General features: G+C 37.8%; 1 protein-coding gene across 1 annotated transcript in view; it reads left to right on the forward strand.

The window, feature by feature from the left end:
• The window catches only part of drp2 (dystrophin related protein 2), a 127,443-nt gene that overhangs the window by 87,943 nt on the left and 16,059 nt on the right, over nucleotides 1-23,441 (forward strand). The window contains 9 exon segments of the mRNA XM_073820221.1: nucleotides 9-70; nucleotides 542-616; nucleotides 3,798-3,999; nucleotides 8,419-8,504; nucleotides 12,304-12,461; nucleotides 16,403-16,569; nucleotides 18,085-18,196; nucleotides 18,619-18,755; nucleotides 21,252-21,317. Of these exon segments, the coding sequence (XP_073676322.1) occupies nucleotides 9-70; nucleotides 542-616; nucleotides 3,798-3,999; nucleotides 8,419-8,504; nucleotides 12,304-12,461; nucleotides 16,403-16,569; nucleotides 18,085-18,196; nucleotides 18,619-18,755; nucleotides 21,252-21,317 (1,065 nt within the window).

Consider the following 23,441-nt stretch of genomic DNA (forward strand, 5'->3'; position numbering starts at 1 on the left):
TTTTATAGCCATCAGGCTCAGACAACCTGCTGGGACCATCCAAAGATGACTGAATTATACCAAGCTCTGGGTGAGGCAATTAAACACAATTAAACTCTGCTCTTATATATCTTCTATGTGTCGACTTCCCGCTGAGGAACCGTAGTGTGGTTTCCCAGACGCAAGCTCAAAGATGGTCTCACACTGAGCTCGATTTCTTTACCTCGACCTCTCATTATAACCTAATATTTCATCCCACCCCAGAGATGCCGACAGCTCTCTCGTTAACCCGGGGCAGCTGGGCCAACCTCACGATTGCTTTGCCAACTTCTAATTAATAATGATTAAAGGGCGTTCACTGTGTGTGCTAATCTGATGCGACATGACGCAGGTTGTCTAAACACTCTGGCACGCCATGAGCATAAACCGCTCAACCCCACTGAAGTGACACATTGCTTCCTGTCTGTCTATTTGCTTATGTCAGAGCTTTGGGTTTTTTTCTCTCCTCATGAATGATATTCTCTCTTTTTCTTTTCTCATCTCCCCTGCTGTTTTCTTACAGCGGACCTGAACAATATTAAGTTCTCTGCATACCGGACGGCCATGAAGCTGAGACATGTGCAGAAGGCATTAAGATGTATGTAAAAAGAAGCACCCACACTGGTTTGCCCTATTCCTTCTACTGCTCTTTGAGTGCTAGTCATTGATTATTTGTGAATTTCACATACAGGGCCGGTCCTGCTGTGCTCCTCTGATCTGTCTTTTTCATTAAAGCCCAGTGATTTTTATGCAGCTTAATTAAGCCTAATAATTGGTGTGATTGTACTTCTTCGGGGGAGGTAATTAAGAAGTCTGCATGAGGAATTAACCACTGTTCCCCCTGCGACACGCTTTGCGGGTGGAGGTTTATCTGCCACTGTCCAGACAGGAGCTTTCTCTCAGTGGCAGTTCCCTTCTTTCCTTCTGCCTCTCCACTGTGCACATAATATAAATATAAATGTGTCCATATAGGTTGGTTTTACACTTTCAGGATCCTTTCAAAAAATAATATGGCACTGAAAACACAATGAAATATTTGTGATTTATGTGTTGCCTGCAAAAGATTTTATTTCCTCAGAACACACAGCTACCCCTGAATGTCAATCTGTTTGGCTTCTTTGTGGAGAGCTTTGAACCCAATGGTTCATTCTATAAAACTGGTCCTTTTTTCTCTTTTGATAAGCTGATTTAATCAAATAATCAAGTAAATGTTCTTTTCAGCGATTACTTAAACACACACATGCACTACCAGTCAAAAGTTTTTTTCAAAGCTAAATTTATAGCATCATTACTCTAGTCTTCAGTGTCACATGATCCCTTCAGAAATCATTCTAATATGCTGGTTTGCTGTTACTGTTATTATGAATATTTAAAAGGAGTTTACTCAGAACAAAAATGTATAGATAATTTACTCACCTCCTTGTCTTCCAAGATGTCTTTCTTTCTTCAGTCGTAAAGAAATTGTTTTTTGAGGAAAACATTTCAGGATTTTTCTCCATATAGTGGACTTCTATGGTGCCCCGAGTTTGAACTTCTAAAATGCAGTTTAAATGCAGCTTCAAACAATCCCAAATGCGGTTGTAACCAATCCCAGTCGAGGAAGAAGGGTCTTATCTAGCGAAACAATGTTTGTTTGTTTTTTATTACAATTTATATATTCTTTAACCTCAAATGCTCGTCTTGCCCTGCCTGCATTTTTTTCTGGTTCAAGTTACAGACAGTTAGAGTATGTCGAAAAACTCCCATCTTATTATCCCTCAATTTCAAAAATTATTTCGAAATCATCCTATATCACTGCAGAAGTACCGACCCAGTATAAGTGAACATGGAAAGAAGATCAAACACCCTTAACAAAAACGGTAAAACAGCGATGTAGGACGATTTTGAAGTTGAGGGAGAAAAATGAGATGGGAATTTTTAGACATACCCTAACTGTCTTCCTTGGCTGGGATCATTTACGACTGCATTTGGGATTGTTTGAAGCCGCATTTAAACTGCATTTTAGAAGTTCAAACTCAGGGCACCATAGAAGTTCACTATATAGAGAAAAATCCTGAAATGTTTTCCTCAAACAACATAATTTCTTTGCGACTGAAGAAAGAAAAACATGAACATCTTGGATGACAAGCGGGTGAATAAATTATCTGTACATTTTTGTTCTGAAAGTGAACTAATCCTTTAAAACAGTTGAGCGCATTTTTTTTATTCTTTGATGAATAGAAAGATCTAACGATCAGCATTTATCTAAAAAGCGTTTGTAACATTATACACTATACCATTCAAAAGCTTGGAGTCAGTATTATTTTTTATTTTATTTTATTTTTGAGGAAAGAATTATATAATTTTTTTTTTTTTTGTTTAGCAAGGATGCTTTACATTGATCAAAAGTGATTATAAAGACATTCATAATGTTACAAAAGATCTCTATTTCAGATAAATGCTGTTCTTCTAAACTTTCTATTCATCAGAGAAACCTGAAAAAATACTACTCAGCTGTTTTCAATATAATAATACTAATAAGTATTTTTTTGAGCAGCAAATCAGAATATTAGAATGATTTCTGAAGGGTTGTGACTGGAGTAATGATGCTAAATATTCAGCTTTGAAATCACAGGAATAAATGACATTTTAAACTATATTCAAATAGAAAACAGTTTAAATAGTAAAAATATTGCACAATTTTACTGTTTTTGCTGTACTTTGGATCAAATAAACGCAGGCTTGGTGAGCAGACATCTTTAAAAACATTAAAAATCAATCTGTTCAAAAACATTTGACTGGTAGTGTATAAACATAATGACATCTTCAGAATGTTTACAGGTTGATAGTTTAACAGTTTATTTCAACACTGCCAACTTTTTACTCAAGGTTGTGAAACTAGGTGCTTGTTTTCCACAAATTGTCTTCAAGGCAACGTGTTTAAGGTTGTCCTCAATTGACAACCACGTCAAAACAAATGTTAAAGTAATTGAGGACACTTTGACTTGTCCTTGAAAAGTTCACATCTTGAAAGGATGACGCCAAACATCATATAAAAAATAGAAAAGGAATTTCAATGCGATTTTTATTAGTTAACGCACATACACCACATGGAGAAAGAGAGAAATAAATATATTAATTCAAGTTTGTTTTTTTTATAAAATGTTTAGAAAAATGTCATAACATTGTAATAACAGTAAAAGTTCAGCATCAGCTGTCTGGTATTTATTTATTTATTTTATATTTAATACATGTGTGCATGAAGGAAAACAGATGGCACCTTTTTTGTAGAATCATCCCCATGAAGAAAACATGTTCATGACTACATAAGCAGGTTGAATCTACTACTGAGCATGGCATGTGCCTTTTAACATCCCTCAGGACAACAGTTACTGCTTGGATCTCTCTCTCAATCTCTATCTCTCTCGCTTCTGGTTTGCCAGTCCATGTCATTAGCTGAATTAATAACCAGGCTGCTATAGAAACGCTGCTGTTTTGTGAGCCTGGCTCTGATGATTGAGGACGGCTGTATAAAATGAACATCTAACAAAGGCCTGTTAGAGTCTCTAGCTGCCCACCTAGCCCTGAAAGCACCGTGGCCACTCTGCTTCCATATTTCAGATCATTATCCAATTAGGATGACATCAGCATACAGCCTTAACCCTATACTCTCACTGCCGCACTAGAGATTGCCAGAGGAAATGATGTTATAGCAGTCAAATCCAATTAGTTAACACTCCACACACGTACAGTAATAAGCATCTGGCCTATTAATGCCTTTATGTATGTGTGTGTTTTAGTGGACCTGCTGAAGTTGAGCAGCGTGGTGGACGTGTTTAGAGAACAGGAGCTGCAGCATGCCGAGCACGTGATGGATGTGGTCGAGGTCATCCATGCTCTTACTTCCCTGTATGAGAAACTAGAGGAGGAGAGGTCCGTCCTGATCAATATCCCGCTATGTGTCGACATGTGTCTCAACTGGCTGCTGAATGTTTACGACAGGTACTGACGGTAATGTCACTTACAACCCATTTGACCTGCTCCCACAAATGATGCCAAACAGCCCTGTGCCCTCCTGCTGTCCATGGGACACTTTTATTGGTCAGTCGCACTGTGCAAAAAAGGAGCGCCTCTGTGACGTGACACTGATCTAATAATTTATTGCATGACATACAGTTGAGGTCAAAAGTTTACACCACTTTTTTATTTAGTACTGACCTGAATAAGATATTCCACATGAAAGATGTTTACATAGTCCACAAAAGAAGAAAATAGCTGAATTTATAAAAATGACCCTGTTCAAAAGTTTACATCTCCTTAATTCTTAATGCTGTCTTGTTACCTGAATGATCCACACCTGTGTTTTTTTGATTAGTGATAGTTGTACATGAGTCCCTTGTTTGTCCTGAACAGTTAAACTGCCTGCTGTTTTTCAGAAAAAAATCCTTCAGGTCCCATCAGTGAGTGCTTGAACCTTCAAATACACAAAAATGCTGTAAATCCAAAGAACTTGTGGGACCTGAAGGATTTTTCTGATGAACGGTGGGCAGTTTAACTGTTTAGGACAAACAAGGGACTCATGAACAACTATCACTAAAGAGAAAAAAACAGCTGTGGATCATTTAGGTAAGAACACAGTATTAAGAATCAAGTGTATGTAAACTTTTGAACTGAGTCATTTTTAAAAATTCAACTATTATTTTCTCTTGTGGACTATATGTAAACATCTTTTATGTGAAATATCTTATTCAGGTCAGTACTAAATAAACAATAACATGCCTTTTGTATGATCCCACTTATTTTGGTAAAATAATTAACATTTAGCAGATTCTGAAATGGGGATGTAAACTTTTGACCTCAAATGGACATTTCTGCACTAAAATTTATTTTGATATTTTTAAGGGGGACAACGTAAAAAATGTCAGATTAATGAAACCGTTCTGTTAGTACTTTTTATATGCTAAAATATAAACTATAACTTTTAGTATTTATTAATAGTTTTAATTAGTTGTATTAGTTTTCAGCTTTCATCTAATATTTATATTTTGTTTTGGCTTAATTTCAGTGAACAAAAATATGTTTTAGTAGTTTCAGTTTAAGGGTTAGTTCACTCAAAAATTTAAATTCTGTCATTAATTTCCAATCATCCTCATGTCGTCCCAAACCTGTAAGACCTTCGTTCATCTTCAGAACACAAATTAAGATATTTTTGATGAAATCCGAGAGCTTTCTGACACTGCATTGACAGAAATGCACCTACCACATACAAGGCCCAGAAAGGTAGTAAGGACATATAATAGTCCCTTTGTCATGACGTGTCTCATGAGTGTGTTTCGAAAGACAAAAAAGTATTCTTGCAGCTTCATAAAAATTACGGTTGAACCACAGATGCCACATTAACTATTTTAACTATGTCCTTACTACCTTTCTGGGCCTTGAGTTGCATTGCTGTCTAAGGAGGGTCAGAAAGCTCTTGGTTTTTCCTTTTTAATTTAATGTGGATACACTTATACGTCATTGACTTAAATCTCTCACCCATAGGCAAAGCTGTGTTCCGCAGTTAAATGAATTAAAAGATGACTACGGCACCGAGACATCATCAGCAGGCAACTAATCAGACTCTAGGAGTTAAAAGCCCCACTGCTTGACTCCAAGTATCGCATTTTGTGCCAAGCTCTTAGCTTCTTAGCCAACATTTAGAAAAAAAAGAAAAAAAACGAATGAATTTATTTAACTATTTATTTGTTTTTCATTATCCATCGGGGAATTTGTCTCAAATATATACCAAACTCTTAACTACCTGCTGCTAATGACTGGAAATCAGAGCTCTCACCCTGCGAATAATTGGTAGTAATTGCTTTTTTGTTTTGCTACAAACGCTGGATGTGAATAAGAATGAGCAGCATGCGTGAGGATGATAATGACATGCTCTCAGTCAAACAAGAAAGCCAAACAAGGTAGGAAATGTTCCCTTTAGTAGCAATACTGACAGGGGATTTCTTGTTATACAAAGCAAAATGTGATTTGCTAGTGTTTGATCAGTTTTCTAAAATTTGTACAGCAATCTGTTTAGATTTGCTCGTGCGATCTTGGTCTCGGTGGAGCTCAAATGTTTCCTGACCTGTTTTAGAATCTGTTTTTGACAGGCCTATCTGGTGCAATAAATGTGAAATGGCTTTTCCTGTAAGCATAAAACATTGAAAGACAAGAAATGTACCGCTATACAAATATCTAAAACTTGACTGTGTATATATATATATACTTGCTGCATCGCTGTATTTTGCTCAGCTAGCAGTCGCAGCTCCTGGCAGCCTCCTCATTAAGGATTCAGATGGCTTGGAGGAAGATACTCCTCCAGAGTAACTTCATATGTTGACCATATATTCATGATGGCCTGGTAATGACTGTAGTGAGAAGAAGCAGTTGCTAGGAAGAGGTTTTTTTTTGCATTGTGTAGTTCAGGGAGATTTCTTGAGCAGACTGTACAACACAATGTAGGGCCTTTAAGTTCTGTTTGGTGCTGCCTACTCCATAGTTGTATTAATTGACAGGATCATTTCAGTATACAGTTGAAGTCAAAAGTTTACATACACTTTGCAGAATCTGCAAAATGTTAATTATTTTACCAAAATTGGAGGGATCATACAAATTCATGTAAATTTGTAAAAATGACCCAGTTCAAAAGTTTACATACACTTGCGTCTTAATACTGTGTTGTTACCTAAATGCCTAAATCCACAGCTGTGTTTTAGTTTTGTTTAATGATAGTTGTTCAAGAATCCCTTGCTTGTCCTGAACAGTTAAACTGCCTGCCGTTTTTCAGAAAAATCCTTCAGGTCCCACAAATTCTTTGGTTTTTCAGCATTTTTGTTTAAACCTTTCCAACAATGACTGTATGATTTTGAGATCCATCCTCTCACACTGAGGACAAGTGAGAGACTTACATGCAACTATTACAGAAGGTTCAAATGCTCACTGATGCTTCAGAAAGAAAACACAATGCAATGAAAGATGGGGGTGAAAACTTTTTGAATTTGAAGATTAGGGTAAATTTGATTTTTTTTTTTTTTGTCATCTGGGAACATAAGTATCTTCTGTAGCTTCTAGGGGTGGAACCGAACCCGGATACGGTATTCGGAAAGGCACAAATAGCGTGCTTTTTACAAATACTTTTTTTGAACAAATACTTTTAAAAAAATTGTATTCGGGAACAAGAAAAACTTTGTATCAAAAAGCTGCGTTTCCTCACGAGACTGCAGTGCATGCCTGCATGAGTGAGTGAGTGAATGACATTCAGGAGTCGGGGGGTGGGGGGTAAAAGAGGTGACTGACACAGGCTGCTCCACGCAGCAACAGGGAAAAAGGACTTCACTGCATCACTATTTCTGTTGAATAGATTTTTGTACCTTGACTTCATTCCGAAGGCAGTTTATAACTTTCGGGAAGCGGAGTTTGATCGGAAGATTATTCCATTAGGGGCCGTTTACATGTAGCGTCTTTTCGTTATTTCAAATGTAGACGCGCGCAGTCACGACGCGCTCGTTTTTTCCAGGCACGTCCGTGCCGCATCGAGATAAAAACATCTCAACTTTTCAGAATGCCGCGAGCGCACCGCGAATCATGTGACAAGAACCAACGAATCAGCTTCTTCCTTTCACGAAAAACATTAAAAGCTTTGCCCAAGATGGAGGAACAGCCGGTCATAGCTGTTACAGGGATAACAGTTTTTAGTAGCAGAGCTACTGCAAGCGATTTTTAGTTTTGGAAATCCATTTATCCTTTGCTGAAACTTCCACGTCATCATGGAGAGCGCAGGTTATGGTTGCTTAGCAACGGCAGACGCCACCGGAGCGCAGGCTACAGAGCGCTTTGGAAAAAAGGAGAAAGCGGCGCGCCTAGTTTTCCACGCGTTTTTAGGCGCGACATGTGAACGGCCCCTTATATGGTACGTTTAAGTTACTCTTTTTGTCATCTTTACAGCAAGATGTAGGCTGGCTAGTTAACCTTAGCATAGCCTATTTTGAATTTTACTCGAATACAAATACAAATACTTTCCCCCCACAACAACTACAAATACAGATAGAAATACCGGCTGCTTTGCACACCCCTAGTTGCTCTTAATGCATTGTGTTTCCTTCTGAAGCATCAGTGAGCATTTGATGTAAACTTTTGAACAGGGCCATTTTTATAAATTCAACTAGTTTTTTTTTATTGTGGACTATATGTAAACGTCTTTTATGTGAAATATCTTGTTCAGGTCAGTGCTAAATTAAAAATAACATGCATTTTGTATGATCCCTCTTATTTTGGTCAAATATTTAACATTTGGCAGATTCTGCAAGGTGTATGTAAACTGTAATAACTGTAATAAAATAACCTTTTAAAGAATTTTTAAATGTGTGTTTGTGTTTGTTTTTTTAGTGGTCGTAATGGTAAGATGCGAGTGCTCTCCTTCAAGACAGGCCTGGTTATTCTATGCAACGCAGACATCCAGGAAAAGTATAAATGTAAGTGTGTATGTCTTTCTGCACAGTCTGCTTTCTCAACATTCTGTCCTTAATCTACCCCTAAACCCTTACAGTAAGCTTTTTTTTTCATAAAGACATGATTTGTGATGCTTTTAAGCCATATATATATGCCACCATTTAATATATGGTTTCAATGGAATTTTAAGTTTTACTATAGTTGTTAAGACTTTTGGATCCCACAACATCAGCAAAACCTGACTCACGCACTGCCTCTTACCTTTTTTTATTTTATTGAATCTGTGGTCCAGTAACACTAAAAAACAAAATGATTGTGTCACAGTGCAAAGTCCTAGTCTTTCTCTCATGGGGTTTCCCTTCCAATCTCCTCTAATGCTTTAAAATTTCATCTGTGGCCTAAAATCTCATCTGCTGTTGTGAGAGTGGGTTAGGGGGTAATTTGACAGGGCAGACATGAGCAGAACCCAGTAAATAAGAGTCAGGCTTAGTGCACTGCAAAAAGCATCGGAGGGGAAGAGTTTAGGCCAGAGGTGACATCCTCTGGTCAGAATTCAACCATTATAACTTCCAAACATTGCCTAAAATGGTTTATAACTGTAGTGAGCACTGGTTGATTGGTGAGTCTTTTTTTTTTCTTACCAATTTCTTTGCCATTTCAATAGTAAAAAGCTCTTCAGCTCTTACTTCAAACAGACCTACTGATCATGTACAGATTATGGTCCTGCAGGGCCCTGGGGCGATTTATCCTTGTTAAAAATAGATGATATAAAAACTGTGTTTTGGAACATGGTGGCTTATTTTTATCTGGTCTAAGCTGGTTCAGTTGGTTGACCAGCCACCATGTTCCAAATCCAGCTTGATCACCACAGTAGCTGTTTTTTGGTGGTGTACCAAGTTATACCAGCCTAGAAACCAACCTGGAACTAAACTAGAAACCAGCTACTATCCTAAATAGGATTTTCCATCAAGGTATTAAAGTCTCAATTTCGATATATATAGTCACAAATACAAGAAGTTACAATAAACAATAATATTGTTGCAGTTGCAATACTTTCCAAAAGAGACACCACTGTACAATGACTATTATACAACATCAAAGCTGCAATAAAGCTTTCTGTGAGTGCTGAGGAGGGGCCAGGAACAAATAACATCTCTCATTTCTTTGTTTATTTCATATCATGCCAACAGCCACTGGCACAAAGCACTGTTCATCTGTCTATATCAATTTTACATCTACCGTGGCTTGTTTTTGGGTGTCGTGGCTCTTAGCTGGAGGCCCCTGACAGTCAGAGGATCTGGGGCTTTGGCCCTGATTGACCTGTTTATAATTTGTCCTTGGACTAGACTATGTATGAGGGTGGTTTACATGTTGGTGTGAATGTGTGTGCCCGCGCAGCAGGAAGGTCTGTATGTGCCAGCCACTTTAGATGGTGCTATTTTTACTGGCACTGCAGAGAACATTCTCACTCCTGTCAGGATCATTCTGCTCAGTGATGGCTAGATTTATGACACACGCAGTTTGAGCCGTTCTAGTCTCTCGGCTAATGTTAGCCTTTTGTCCACATTTACACCAGTGCTTGCATCAAGCACGCACATGCAAATCTTGCCAGACGCCACTCTGCCAAAAATGATTTTCTTGCTAATCAATATTTTTATTTTGCTACACAACTTGTTTTTGGAGAATGTATTTTTAAAGGGATAGTTTACCATAAACAAAACAACAAAAATTTACAGATAATGTACTCACCCAAGATGTTTATGTCTTTCTTTCTTCAGTCGTAAAGAAATTGTGTTTTTTGGAAAAATGTTTCAGGATTTCTGTTTGAACTTCCAAAATGCAGTTTAAATGCAACTTCAAAGGGTTCTAAACGATCCCAGCCGAGGAAGAAGGATCTTCGTGACCTCTGTGTATTCTGGTTGATGACAGATAGGGAATATTAAAAAACTCCAATCTCTTTTTCTAACTTTGAAATCGTCCTACATCACTGTTTTACCTTTTTTTTTTAAGGGTGTTTGATCTTCTTTGCTTGTTCACTTTGTAAACACTGGGTCGGACTCTGTACTTCTGCAGTGATGTGGGACAATTTTGTAGTTGGAGGAGTAAATGAAATGGGAGTTTTTTGACATACCCTAACTGTCATGAACTGGAATACACAGAGTTCACGAAGATCCTTCTTCCTCGGCTGGGATCGTTTAGAGCCCTTTGATGCTGCATTTAAACTGCATTTTGTAAGTTGAAACTCGGGGGCATCATAGAAGTCCATTATATGGAGAGAAATCCTGAAATATTTTCTTAAAAAAAAAAAACATAATTTCTATATGACTGAAGAAAGAAAGACATTTTGACATTTTGATTAGTTTTTATTTAAATATTTCTATAAATTTTCAGTTACTTACACATTTCTAATTGTAGGCTTTTTAAAGTGTAATTTTTTTCATCAAATATTTACATTTTATTGTATTTCTGCTTTATTTTAATTAACAAAACTTTTTTTAGTTTTAGTTAACAGTGACAGCACTGGTCAGAGGGGAAAGAAAAAAAAAGCTTATTCATATATTATAATAAAAGTCTTTCTTTTTATATTTTAAAGGGATCATCGGAAGCCCATTTTGCACAAGATGATATGGTTCTTTAGGGTCTTAATGAAAAGTCTACGACATACTTTGTTTAAAATTTCTCAATGGTAGTGTAAAACAACACCCTTTTTACTTTGTCAAAAACAGCTCTGTTTACAGCAAACCCATTTCGGGGCATGTCCCTTTAAATGCTAATGAGCTCTGCTGACCCCGCCCCTCTGTTCTGTGGAGTGAAAAGCAGTTCTCTGATACTTAACTTTAGCCGCATTTGTCGCAGAACTTGCTAACTCGCACATTATTAGGATTCGCAAAGATTCATGAAAAAAAATCTATACTCACTTCTTCCGTAGGTGAAGCAGGTCACAAATGATTTGCGCGAACATAGGCGCATTTAGGTAGATCAGGGGGTGCATTCCCTTAAAAAACAAAAGTAGTCCTCTGCGTCTTCAGCGGCTCAGATGACGGGACTAAATGATGACTGCTATGCTCATTATTACATCCAACAACAAAACACCCCAGTCGTTTAAGAGACATTCTTAAGAGACATTCATCTCTGCTCCGGCGGCGAAACAATGGCGGACTGTTTACAGCTCACTCAAGGCTACTCAAGTCACTCAAGTCTACGCTAAAACTCCAGTGTCAGTAAACAGACGTGGGAGGGGCCTGTGCAGAACTACATCACTTTGCAAAGAATCTGTGAACGGCTTGATTTGAGAAAGTGGTTATGATTTATGGGGATTAAAAAAAAAAAAAAAACACTGGGTGGATTTTTATGGTTATAGGGCGGATATGTACACACACTGACATAACACATTTCTTTTCAAACAACTTGTAAAACTGAATTTTGCATCTGATGACCCCTTTAACTTGGAAAAACACTGATGAAAAAAATAATATTTTTTGCAGTGCCAGCATTTCACACATTAAAGTGTGAGCCATCTCTCCTCACACCTCTTTAACCTAAAGCCATTTAAGTCTCACATTCTCAGTTCGCCCACCTCCAGGTTTCTGCACACTGGCACAAAGCTCCTTTTCCTTAGTGTCTCCTTTTAGTGCAGCATTTAACCAGGTCTTCTGTGTGTGTGTGTGTGTGTGTGTGTGTGTGTGTGTGTGTGTGTGTGTGTGTGTGTGTGTGTGTGTGTGTGTGTGTGTGTGTGTGTGTGTGTGTGTGCGTATGTGTGTGTGTGTGTGTGTGTGTGTGTGTGTGTGTGTGTGTGTGTGTGTGTGTGTGTGTGTGTTCTAGACCTTTTCAGACAGGTGTGCGGTCCAGGTGGACTGACAGATCAGAAGCATCTCAGTCTGTTACTGCACGAGGCCATTCAGATCCCTCGGCAGCTCGGGGAGGTGGCTGCGTTTGGAGGGAGCAACGTGGAGCCCAGTGTCCGGAGCTGCTTTCGAATGGTAAGGCTTCTTTATCTAAACAGATTCTCTCTTTCAGTATCTCTCATTTTCTCTGATATGCTTTCTGTTCAGACGATGAAAGGGCCTCCCTCTACACAGACACTTTGCTTTCTGTGATGAGCAAATCTTCTTAAATATTTGTACCAGAGGCACACTTTCTCACTTTCCTTCTTTATTGCCTGTCACACTTCTCTCTTGCCCTCGCTCTATCCTAACAAGCCTCTGCTTCTCCTGGGTGTTTTGGGCTGGAACGCACAGAGATTAAAGAGCTGTTCTGTGACTTTATTCCTTTGGGTTTTAGTGAGTCACTGGCCAGAAACATACTCTACGCAAATGCTTGGTCAGTACTTGGTAGTCCTGTTGTGCTTATTAAATGTGCATTTCTTCTTCACAGTGCGAGCACCAATGTTGCATACTCAAGGGGACAATAGAGTTGCTTTCAGACATCTGTGCCATTTAAAGTGAAGTGCATAATTTTAATGCCATTAACGCCACTAAACGAAATAACAAAAACAATGGCTATTTTTAAACGTTTCCCTAAACACTCCCCATCAGCCATTGGATGCAATGTTTTGATCACACCACAGAGACACGGTTGTTGGGGAAGTCAACCAAAAATGACTTACTTTTGTCTTACTATATTCCTGATATGCAGGAAAGTGTTTAAAAAACACACATAAATCTTAAACCAGATGTGGTGTTATTCAGTTAACACGCTTGAAAGCTAGTCAACAGGTAAACAAATTTTAAAGCCTGCTGTCATTTTGCTACTGACGCTAGAGGCACAGAAATGACACACTTTAATTAATTTTAAATGCAACCCTGGATATTAAGACTTGCATGGCTTAACATAACATTAAAAATGTCTCTTACCAAAATATGTAGTAGAAAAGCCTTGAAAGATTAAGTTTTTTAAAAATACATATCATTTTATACATATCTTGGACAATGGGAGGTGCCATTATTTTGATGACGTGAAATAGCTGCTTTTTAAAAACTCGAAATACACAATTCGGTAAATAATATACTGATGCAATGTTCCATTTTGCAGCTTTTGATTGTAATTTTCAGTTGAAGGGCAACAAGGGAAGCAATGTAAGTCTTTACTGCTTTTCCTAGCGATAAAAAGAGGAGAAGAGAATGAGAAGATGCCTGTGGATAATTAATACTTTCTAAAGACCCACGTCTTTGTTCTTTCCACTTTAGCCCTGATGCCTTTGAGGCTCTTAGTAGACCACATCTACTGAAAGAGCTTACAAACGGCAGAGACGAGTTTCTCAGCATGGATTTCCGGGGGCATTTAGACTCTTTGTGGGGAAAAATCAATGATACAACATTTGGTTTAAGCCTACACCTATGCTCTTTCAGCATCTGTGGTCATCGTATCAGTATTTCATTTTTGAGTTGTGTTGCGGTAAAAATAGCAAAAGGTAGAGCCAGTAGTTCACTGAGTGCAACCATTTAATGTCATTGAAATGTGGATGTTTTAAATAACGTAAATCTTTCATGGGTTTTCTACTACATATTTCAGTAAGAAACATCATTTGCATTATATTAAGCCACACAAGTCTTTACACCCGAAGTTACCTTTAACACTACTGTTTAAAAGCTTGAGCTCATTAGGTTTTTTGTATGTTTTTAAAAGACATCTCTTATGCTCACCAAGGCTGCATTTATTTGATCAAAAATACAGTAAAACTGTAATATTGTGGAATATTATTATAATTTAAGTGTATTTTCTATTTGAAAATATATTTCAAAGTATAATTTATTCCTGTGATGGCAAGACTGAATTTTTAGCCAGTCTTAAGTGTCACATGATCCTTCAGAAATGATGCTGCTAATATGCTGCCTTGGTGCTCAAGACAGAATTATATTCACAGTTGACAGCAGTCATGTTGATTTAATATTTTAGTTTGAAACGATGATACATTTTTTCAGGGTTTTTCGATGAACAAAGTTCAAAAGAACCACATTTATTTGAAGTGGAATTTCTTTGTAACAGTATAAAAGTCTTTTACTGTCACTTTTGACCAATTAAATGCCTCCTGAATAAAAATTATTGATATTACTGACCCTAAATTTTTTAACAGCAGTGTAAATTGAACAAAACTACACTGCCGCTTAAAAGTTTGAAAAATCAGTAAGATTTTTAATGGTTTTTAAAGATGTTTCTTATGATCATCAAGGCTGCATTTATTTATCAAAAATACAGAAAAAAAACTGTAATATTGTGAAATATTATTTCAATTTAAAATAACTATTTTCTATGTGAATATATTTTAAAATGTAATTTATTCCTGTGATACAAAGCTGAATTTTCAGCATCATTACTCCAGTCACTTCAGTGACACATGATCCTTCAGAAATCATTCTAATATGCTGATTTATTATCAATTTTAAAACAGTTGTGCAGCTTAATATTTTGTTGGAACCTGAAATTTGTTTTTTCAGGATTCTTTAACAAATGAAAAGTAGAAAAAAAACAGTGTTTATTTAAAATAGAAATCTTTTGTAACAATATAAACTACCATCTACAATTTTTATTCTTTCTTTTTTTTTTTTTGAAAGAAATTAATATTTTTATTCACCAAGGATGTGTTAAATTGATAGAAAGTGATAGCAAAGACTTATATTGTTAGAAAAGATTTCTATTTTGAATAAATGCTGTTTTTTTAACCTTTTATTCATCAAGATAAATATAAGAATTCTTTAAAAAAAAAAAAAAACATTAAAAATCTTATTGATCCTAAACTTTTAAGCGGCAAGAATGTGAAAGTTTGGGTTCATATGCTTGCATAGAGTGTGTTTCAGACTTGATAGTCTATGCTAATTAAGAAAAAATTAAGGTGTAATGCCTGCTGACATCTCCTCATCTATCTTTATACTTATGAGGATGTAATTCAGAAAATGCAGGGGGCATCGCAGTGGAACGTAACCTTCTGGCATTTCATTCCAGTGACGGCCTAATTATGAAATTGGTGTAGGGCACAGGTTTCATGTAGAATGGCCTTAAACCTTTCATTCTTGGGTTTGCCAGCCTTTAATTAAATCCTGTTCCATTCAAGAGCATGTGTGCGACTTCAGGCACACGTAATTAAAATTCATTTATTTTCACGTTTGTTCCATATCTGCCTTTATAATTCTGGGAGAATTCAATCAGTGCTTTCCAATTACGCATTTTTTTTCACTGGCTGCATTAATCACGACAGACCGAGAATGATGCAGCTCAGCCGGTCCGTGTGCGCTTCAGCGTGTGTGTAGATGAAAAGACTGGTTCACTTTGTTTGAAGTTATGGACCGTCTCAAGGGAAACTCTCGGCTGTCCCTGTGGTCTGTGCTGTTTAGAAGAACTTCTTTTGTTGTTTCAGTGAAACTTCTGGAGTCTTCCACTCAACTCCACACTGCACACTTTGGTCTCAGTCCCAGACTATAAACAGTGGTAAAGACACACACACAGGCTGTCTTGCCCTCTCAGGAAACGACACACTCCAGCGACTACTAAGGGCCACGCTAGAGATACTCAAGTTAATTATAAAGCTCTGCCCGAGCTTCAGAGTGCGCCCAAGGGAAATCAACCTTTTAATGCATCTTCGATGCGTATTTAATGAGAATTTAGCACGTTTCAGATTTTTATGTCATCCTCTTTTATTGGGGTTATTGCTTGTCATCCGTTTCCCACTGTGTCACTATAACAAGGGGCGGCCTCTCTGAGATTGTAACTTTCCCTTTCACGGAGCCGTGATTGCCCTGTATCGCATGAGTACTTTTAAGGGACATGCTCTGATAGGGTACTTGTGCCCATCAGCTACCACAAGTTGTTTTGGTGCTTAATTAGGCGTGCATAATGAACAATATGTCTTCTGGGTATCTTGATTCATGCTACTTGTTGCTGTGTGATTTTTATCTTTCTCATGCATATCTTCTGTGTCTACCTTTAGGCTCCTGGTAAGTCAGCAATTGAGGTGTCTCACTTTCTGGAGTGGATGAGCCTAGAGCCTCAGTCAATGGTGTGGCTTCCTGTTCTGCACCGGGTGACTGTGGCCGAGACCGCCAAGCACCAGGCACGTTGCTACATCTGTAAGCAGTGCCCTATCAAGGGCTTCAGGTGAGCTGCTGCAGTGCTGAGTCGTTTTTTGCGAGAAGGATGGTACAGATCTATCTTTGTTTTTAAGCTACTCAAAATAAATGATTAAACAATCTTCTTTTAGCTGATCAAAGGGTTTGAGGTAATAGGATGAAAGTTAAGAACTGCAGAGGGAATAGTATACATGGTTTGTTAATAGACTGGATTTGTGTAAATGAATTAGGGCTGAGCTTAATTGAGTGTGTGAATACTGTTAAATTTATATTCTTTTTATTTTTTAATTTGGCAAAATTTTTATGTAATTTCATTTATTATTTATTTTTTGAGATTTAGTTTTAATCATATTTATTTTCATCTCATATATTTTTTTCTTCAAAGGGAAACTGAATGCATTAAAGTTAAATGCACTGTATGCTTAAAAGATGTAAAATTAAGCCAAAAAAAGAGAGAATAGGATTACCCTGCTGCTTATTAACCAGAATATGGTATGAAACAAATTTTGGGGTCAGTAAGATTATTAATGAATAAATTGATCAAAGGTGACAGTGAAGCCTTTTTTACATTAAAAAAAAAGTTAGGAAAATTTTTGATTTTTGAATATATGATGCTTATATTACACAAAAATATTAAGCAAGAAATGTTTCTTGAGCAGCAAATTAGAATATTAGAATAATTTCTGAAGGATCATGTGACACTGGAGACTTGAGTAATGATGCTAAAAATTCAGCTTTATCACAAGAATAAATTTTAAAATACATTAAAACAGTTATTTTAAATTGTAATATTATTTTACAATATTACTATTTTATGGTATTAATTTTTTTTTGCTTTGTTTTTTTTGCATATTTTTAAAAACATTAAAGCATCTTACCAACCCTAAACTTTTGAATGGTAGTGTACAATAAGTAATATTGTGTTTTGTATGTTGGTTTTCTAGTGTCCAACCAGACTTTTTAATTACAGTTGAGGTAAAAAGTTTACATCCCTCTTTCTGAATCTGCAAAATGTTAATGATTTTATCAAATAATTCAACATACAAAATGCATGTTATTGTTAATTTAGTATTGACCTTAATAAGATATGTCACATAAAAGATGTTGTTACCTGAATGATCCACAGCTGTGTTTTTTTGTTTAGTGATAGTTGTTAATGAGTCCCTTGTTTGTCCCGAACATTTAAACTGCCTGCAGTTCTTCAGAAAAAAATCATTCTGGTCCCACAAATTCTTTGGTTTTCCAGCATTATTTGAATGCTTTACAACAAAGGGGATGTAAACTTTTGACCTCAACTGTACCTTAACCAAAAGGTTATTCTAGTTGATCTACTTCAGTACAAACAGCCAAGTTTTGCTGGTGAACACAAGTGCCTATAATATCCCACCATTTAGACCATCACAATCCAGCATAAAGCACCCTGCTAGTCTTAAATCGCTATTATCAGCAGGGTAGTTGAGATTCATTATTTTAATCTGTTCACAATTCTAAAATGAACACATCAGTATTTGGATGTAAAATGTGTCTCTGCCTGTTTCGTCAGATACCGAAGTCTGAAACAGTTCAATGTGGACATCTGCCAGACATGTTTTCTGACAGGCCGGACTACCAAGGGCAAGAAACTACACTACCCTATCATGGAGTACTACACCCCGGTACATATGCTTTGTTACTTGCAGAGGTTTTTTCCTTGCCAACTGGCAGCTTTGTGCTAGCTCAAAGGGTTTCAAATTCAATCACTATTGTACAAGGCACTACGCAAAATAAATATGAATTGAACCAAATTGATCTCCTGCAGTGAAATACAGCACAAGGCCATTTGCTTAATGGTTTTCCCATGCTCCAGTCTGAGTTTTATAGGTGGGCGTCTTTATTATGCGCCAGCTTTCTGTGGCTGCTCAAAAGATGATAGATTGAGATGGGAGGAAGACGAATGTTCTGTGGAGGAACTGGTGTACTGGCTGTGTCGGAGGAATGTTACTAAGGGGATGTGTTGTGTCTCAATCGCTCATGTTCTTTCATTTTTCTCTCCGCTGGCTCTTTTTCTCTCTCTCTCTCTCTTTCTGAATCTTTCCAGACGACCTCAGGCGAGAAGATGCGGGACTTCGCAAAGACGCTAAAGAACAAGTTCCGCTCGAAGCAGTATTTTAGTAAACACCCTCAGAGGGGATACCTGCCTGTTCAATCAGTACTGGAGGTGGAGAGCTCTGAGACGTGAGTCTGACTTCCTGTCTCTGCTGATGAGAATCACACCTAAGCGCCGTTGTGCTCTTTTTGAAGGTTTATAAGTAGGGACTGCACTGAGGGACTGAACACAGTGCACTGCAAGCAATTGTTTTCTTGCCTGCTGAAAAGAAACATTTTAAACCAGTTTAAGATGCCTTGATGGCTTTAGCAGGTTTTGAAGGAGTTTTAGTCATATTTCAGGTCGTCAGGTTTACCAGCTAAACAGCAACATATTCAGGCTGGAAGGCCATCTTAATGAAGCTAAGACCTACAAACCATCACGGACCAGCTTGTTATCTAGTAAAAATATGTAAACATCCTTAAATCATGATAAATTTAGTTGAGAAAAAGATGAAAACCTAGGTAATTTTTAGTTTTGTTTTGTTTTTTGTTTTAGCAGACTCGCCAAGGTGGTTGTCCGCTGGTTTAGCTGCTCGTCCAGCTGGGCGTCCCAAAAGTCCTCTAACATGAGCAATCGGATCAGCCTGGCTAGGATGGGAGACCAACTAGGGCTCTAAAACCATCATAAAAATACCTAAACTTCCTTAATACCAGATTAATTTAGTTGATATGAAGATAAAACCCTATGTGGTTTGTAGGTCTTGGCTCGATTAAGCTGGTCGTCCAACTGTTTTCCTATCTTGAAACAGCGCCCAAAACTCCTCTGGAGTACAAACGGATCAGTCTGGCTAAATTGAGAGACCAGCTAAAACCCACAAACCAACTTAGGCCAGCTTATTTTCTATCCAGTACAAATATTTAAACATCCTTAAACCATCATAATTTCAGTTGAGAAAAAGATGAAAACCTAGGCAATTTGCTGGGTTTAGCAGACTCGCTAAGGTGGTCGTCAGCTGGTTTAGCTGGTCGTCCAGCTGTTTTCCCATCCTGACAAGGTGTAAACTCCCAAAACTCATCTAAAGTGTGCAATCAGATTATCCGAGAGACCAGCAACAAGACCCACAAACTATTTTAGACCATGTTATTTTTGTCTTGCTGTCTTATAAAAATATCTAAACATCCTTAAAACCAGATCAGTTTAGTTGAGATAAAGATAAAAACCTAGGTGATTTGTTGATCTTGCCTCAATTAAGCTGGTCTTCCAGCTGGTTTAGCTGGTTGTCCAGCTGTTTTCTAATCTTGACTACCTCAAAATGTAAATAAAAATACATAAACATCCTTAAAACCAGATAAATTTAGTTAAGATAAGAAATAAAACCTAGGTTTTTGTTGGTCTTGGTTGGATTAAACCTGTCTTCCAGCTGGTTTAGCTAATCGTCCAGCTATTTTTTTTTGTCCTGAATATTTTAAAATGCCCAAAACTCATCTGAAAAGAGCAAATGGATAAGATTGGTTAGGTTGGGAGACCAGCTAAGACCCACAAACCATCTTAGGACAGCTTATTTTTGGCTGTCTATTCAGTAAAAATATTTAAATATCCTTAGATCATGATAAATTAAGTTGAGAAGAAAATGGTTTAAGCAACCATGGCAAGATGATCGTCAGCTGGTTTAGCTGATTATCCAGCTGTTTTCCCGTCCTTACTAGCTGTATACTCCCAAAACTCCTCTAAAGTGAGCAGTCACATCATCCTGGCTAGGATGGAAGACAAGCTAAGACCCACAAACCATCTTAGACCGTCTTAATATGTCTTGCTTTCTTATAACAATTTCTAATAATCCTTAAAACCAGATAAATTTTGTTGAGAAGAAGATAAAACCTAGGTGATTTGCTGGTCTTAGCTTGTTTAAGCTGTTCTTCCAGCTGGTTCAGCTGGTCGTCCAGCTGTTTTCCTATTCTGACTAGCTGTAAGCTCCTAAAACACATCTAAATTGAGCAATCAGCCCTGCTGAAAAAACCAGCATATGCTGGTTAGGTATGTTTTGGTGCTGGGATGCTGGTTTTAGCTGGTATATGCTGGTCCTTTGCTGGTTTATGCTGGTCCCTTGCTGGTTTTTGCTGGTTTATGCTGGTCATGTTGCTGGTTAATGCTGGTCCTTTGCTGGTTTATGCTGGTCCTTGACCAGCAACATGACCAGCATAAACCAGCAAAGGACCAGCATTAACCAGCTAAGGACCAGCATAAACCAGCAAGGGACCAGCATAAACCAGCTAAAACCAGCATCCCAGCACCAAAACATACCTAACCAGCATATGCTGGTTTTTTCAGCAGGGAGATCATCCAGGCTAGGTTGGGAGACCAGCTACGACCCACAAACCACCTTAGGCCATCTTATTTTTGTCTTGCTTTCCTAAAACATACCTAAATATCCTTCAAACCAGATAAATTTCATTGAGATCAAGAAAAAAACGTAGGTGTTTTGCTGGTCTTGACTAGATTAAGCTGGTTTTCTAGTCTCGCTAAAAGCACCCTAAACTCCTCTAAATCCAGCAAACAGATTGGCTAAGACCAGAAAACTAGGCATTCATACATACAGTAACAAGCTACTTTGCTAACAGATGTGTGTGTTCTTGTTTTGACAGGCCCTGCTCATCTCCCAGGCTGCCTCATGCGGACACACACAGCCGGATCGAGCATTTTGCCAGCAGGTACGAGTTCGGCCTCACACGGACAGTGATCGTGCCTCACTTATGCTCTGATATTCACCCAGCAGCCACTTTTGCTCACTCCCCTGAGCTCTGATTGGCATATTGATCCTCTTTGCATGGACACAGTGTTCCAAACAGCAGGGCCTTAACAACAGCCTGGGAGGAAGTGAGAGGGATGTGAGAAAGAGAGCGAGGGTTATAAAAAGAGAGAGAGAAAGTGAGAGATGGCATTCAGAGGGGTGGACAGGGGTCAGCTGCTTTCCACTAGAAGAATGAAAGCTCAACCCACAAGGTCTGAAGGGCTCGAGGGAGCTGCCAGCATGTATCAGTCTCGTTCTGGCCTGGACGGAGTGCACATTACATGCTCAGGGAACACACACAGACACGCACTTGTACTCGAACATGTTAAAACGCTTGCTCATACTTACAGTTATATCCGTGGGGTTTAGAATTCGGTGTAGTAGTACTTCAGGCTTATGTCACCGTCACACACATTTAAAGTCACACATTGAAGTCATTTCACTACTGAAACTGGTTTTAACCAGTTTATACTTGTTTTTTTTTTTTTTGGTCTTCCAGCCTGGTCAAGCAGGTGTTTAGCTGGATAACTAGCTGGACTTATTTTCTTACCAGCTGTGTGCCAAATTCATTTAAAACCAGGCCTGTGAGACCAGCTAAGACAGGCAAACCAGCCTTTTTTTTCTTTTAAGGTAACACTTTACTTAAAGCCTTTATATATAATGCATTATAAAGATATTCATCATTTATATTGTCATGCATTATATATTTTCATAAATAATTGTAGCCAAAGTTAAAATGGATAACAATATTTGCAGATTCCTTGTTACATCTAAAATGAGTTGCTGATCAAAAGTTTACATACACCTTGCAGAATCTGCAAAATGTTAATTATTTTACCAAAATATAAGTAGGATCATACAAAATGCATGTTAGTATGACCTGAATAAGATATTTCACATAAAAGATGTTTACATATAGTCCACAAGAGAAAATGAATTTATAAAAATTACCCTGTTCAAAAGTTTACATACACTTGATTCTTAATATTGTGTTGTTGCATGATGAATTCTTCAGATCCTACAAATTATTTGATTTGTAAGCATTATTTAAACCCTTTCCAACTATTACTATGATTTTGAAATCCATCTTTTCACACTGAGGACAACTGAGGGACTTATATGCAACTATTACAGAAGGTTCAAATGATCCCTGAGGCTTCAGATGAAAACATGATGCATTAAGAGCCGTGGGTGAAAACTTTTTGAATTTAAAAATCAAATTCTGGGAAACCTGTAAGTATCTTCTGTAGCTTCTGAAGGGCAGTATTAAATTTAAAAAATATAATATTTAGGCAAAATAAGAAAATCTTCATTCTGTTCAAAAGTTTTCACCCCCTGGCTCTTAATGCGTAGTTTATCCTTTTTGGAGCATCAGTGAGTGTTTGAACCTTTTGTAATGGCTGCATATGAGTCCCTCAGTTGTCCTCAGTGTGAAAAGATGGGTTCAAATACACAAAAATCAATATATTTGTTGGACCTGAAGGATTTTTCTGAAGAACAGCGGGCAGTTTAACTGTTCAGGATAAATGAGGGCTCAAGACTCATGAACAACTATCACTAAACAAAAAAGACACAGTTGTGGATCATTCAGGTAATAACACAGTATTTTAAACGGAGTGAAGCAAACCAAACGCAGTGAAGCAAACCACCCAATGTGACTGGTTTGGTTTGACTGCAGCAAACGATCAGGGATGTGCTCCTCTGCCCCGACTAACTTCCCTGCCAACTACCTAAATACACACAAGCACATGCACACATGAACACACAGATCAGCCCTTTGCCTACCCTACCATACTGTGCTGCCAACTGTCTCAGCTCACACCCTGCTGCAGCTCTTATCTGTACTACAAATAGACCAGAGCGCCCGCACACACACACACACACACACACACACACACACACACACACACACACACACACGCTCCCTCTCTCTTAGCTTCTGTGTCCTTGTGTCTTCATCTGTCTGTCTCCTCCTCTGTCATATGCTTGATTTCTGCTCCTGCCTTTCAATGTCTTATTTCATTTCCTCCTTTCCTTCCTAATA

This window comes from Garra rufa, chromosome 16, assembly GCF_049309525.1.
Source record: "Garra rufa chromosome 16, GarRuf1.0, whole genome shotgun sequence".
NCBI classification, from domain to species: Eukaryota; Metazoa; Chordata; class Actinopteri; order Cypriniformes; family Cyprinidae; genus Garra; species Garra rufa.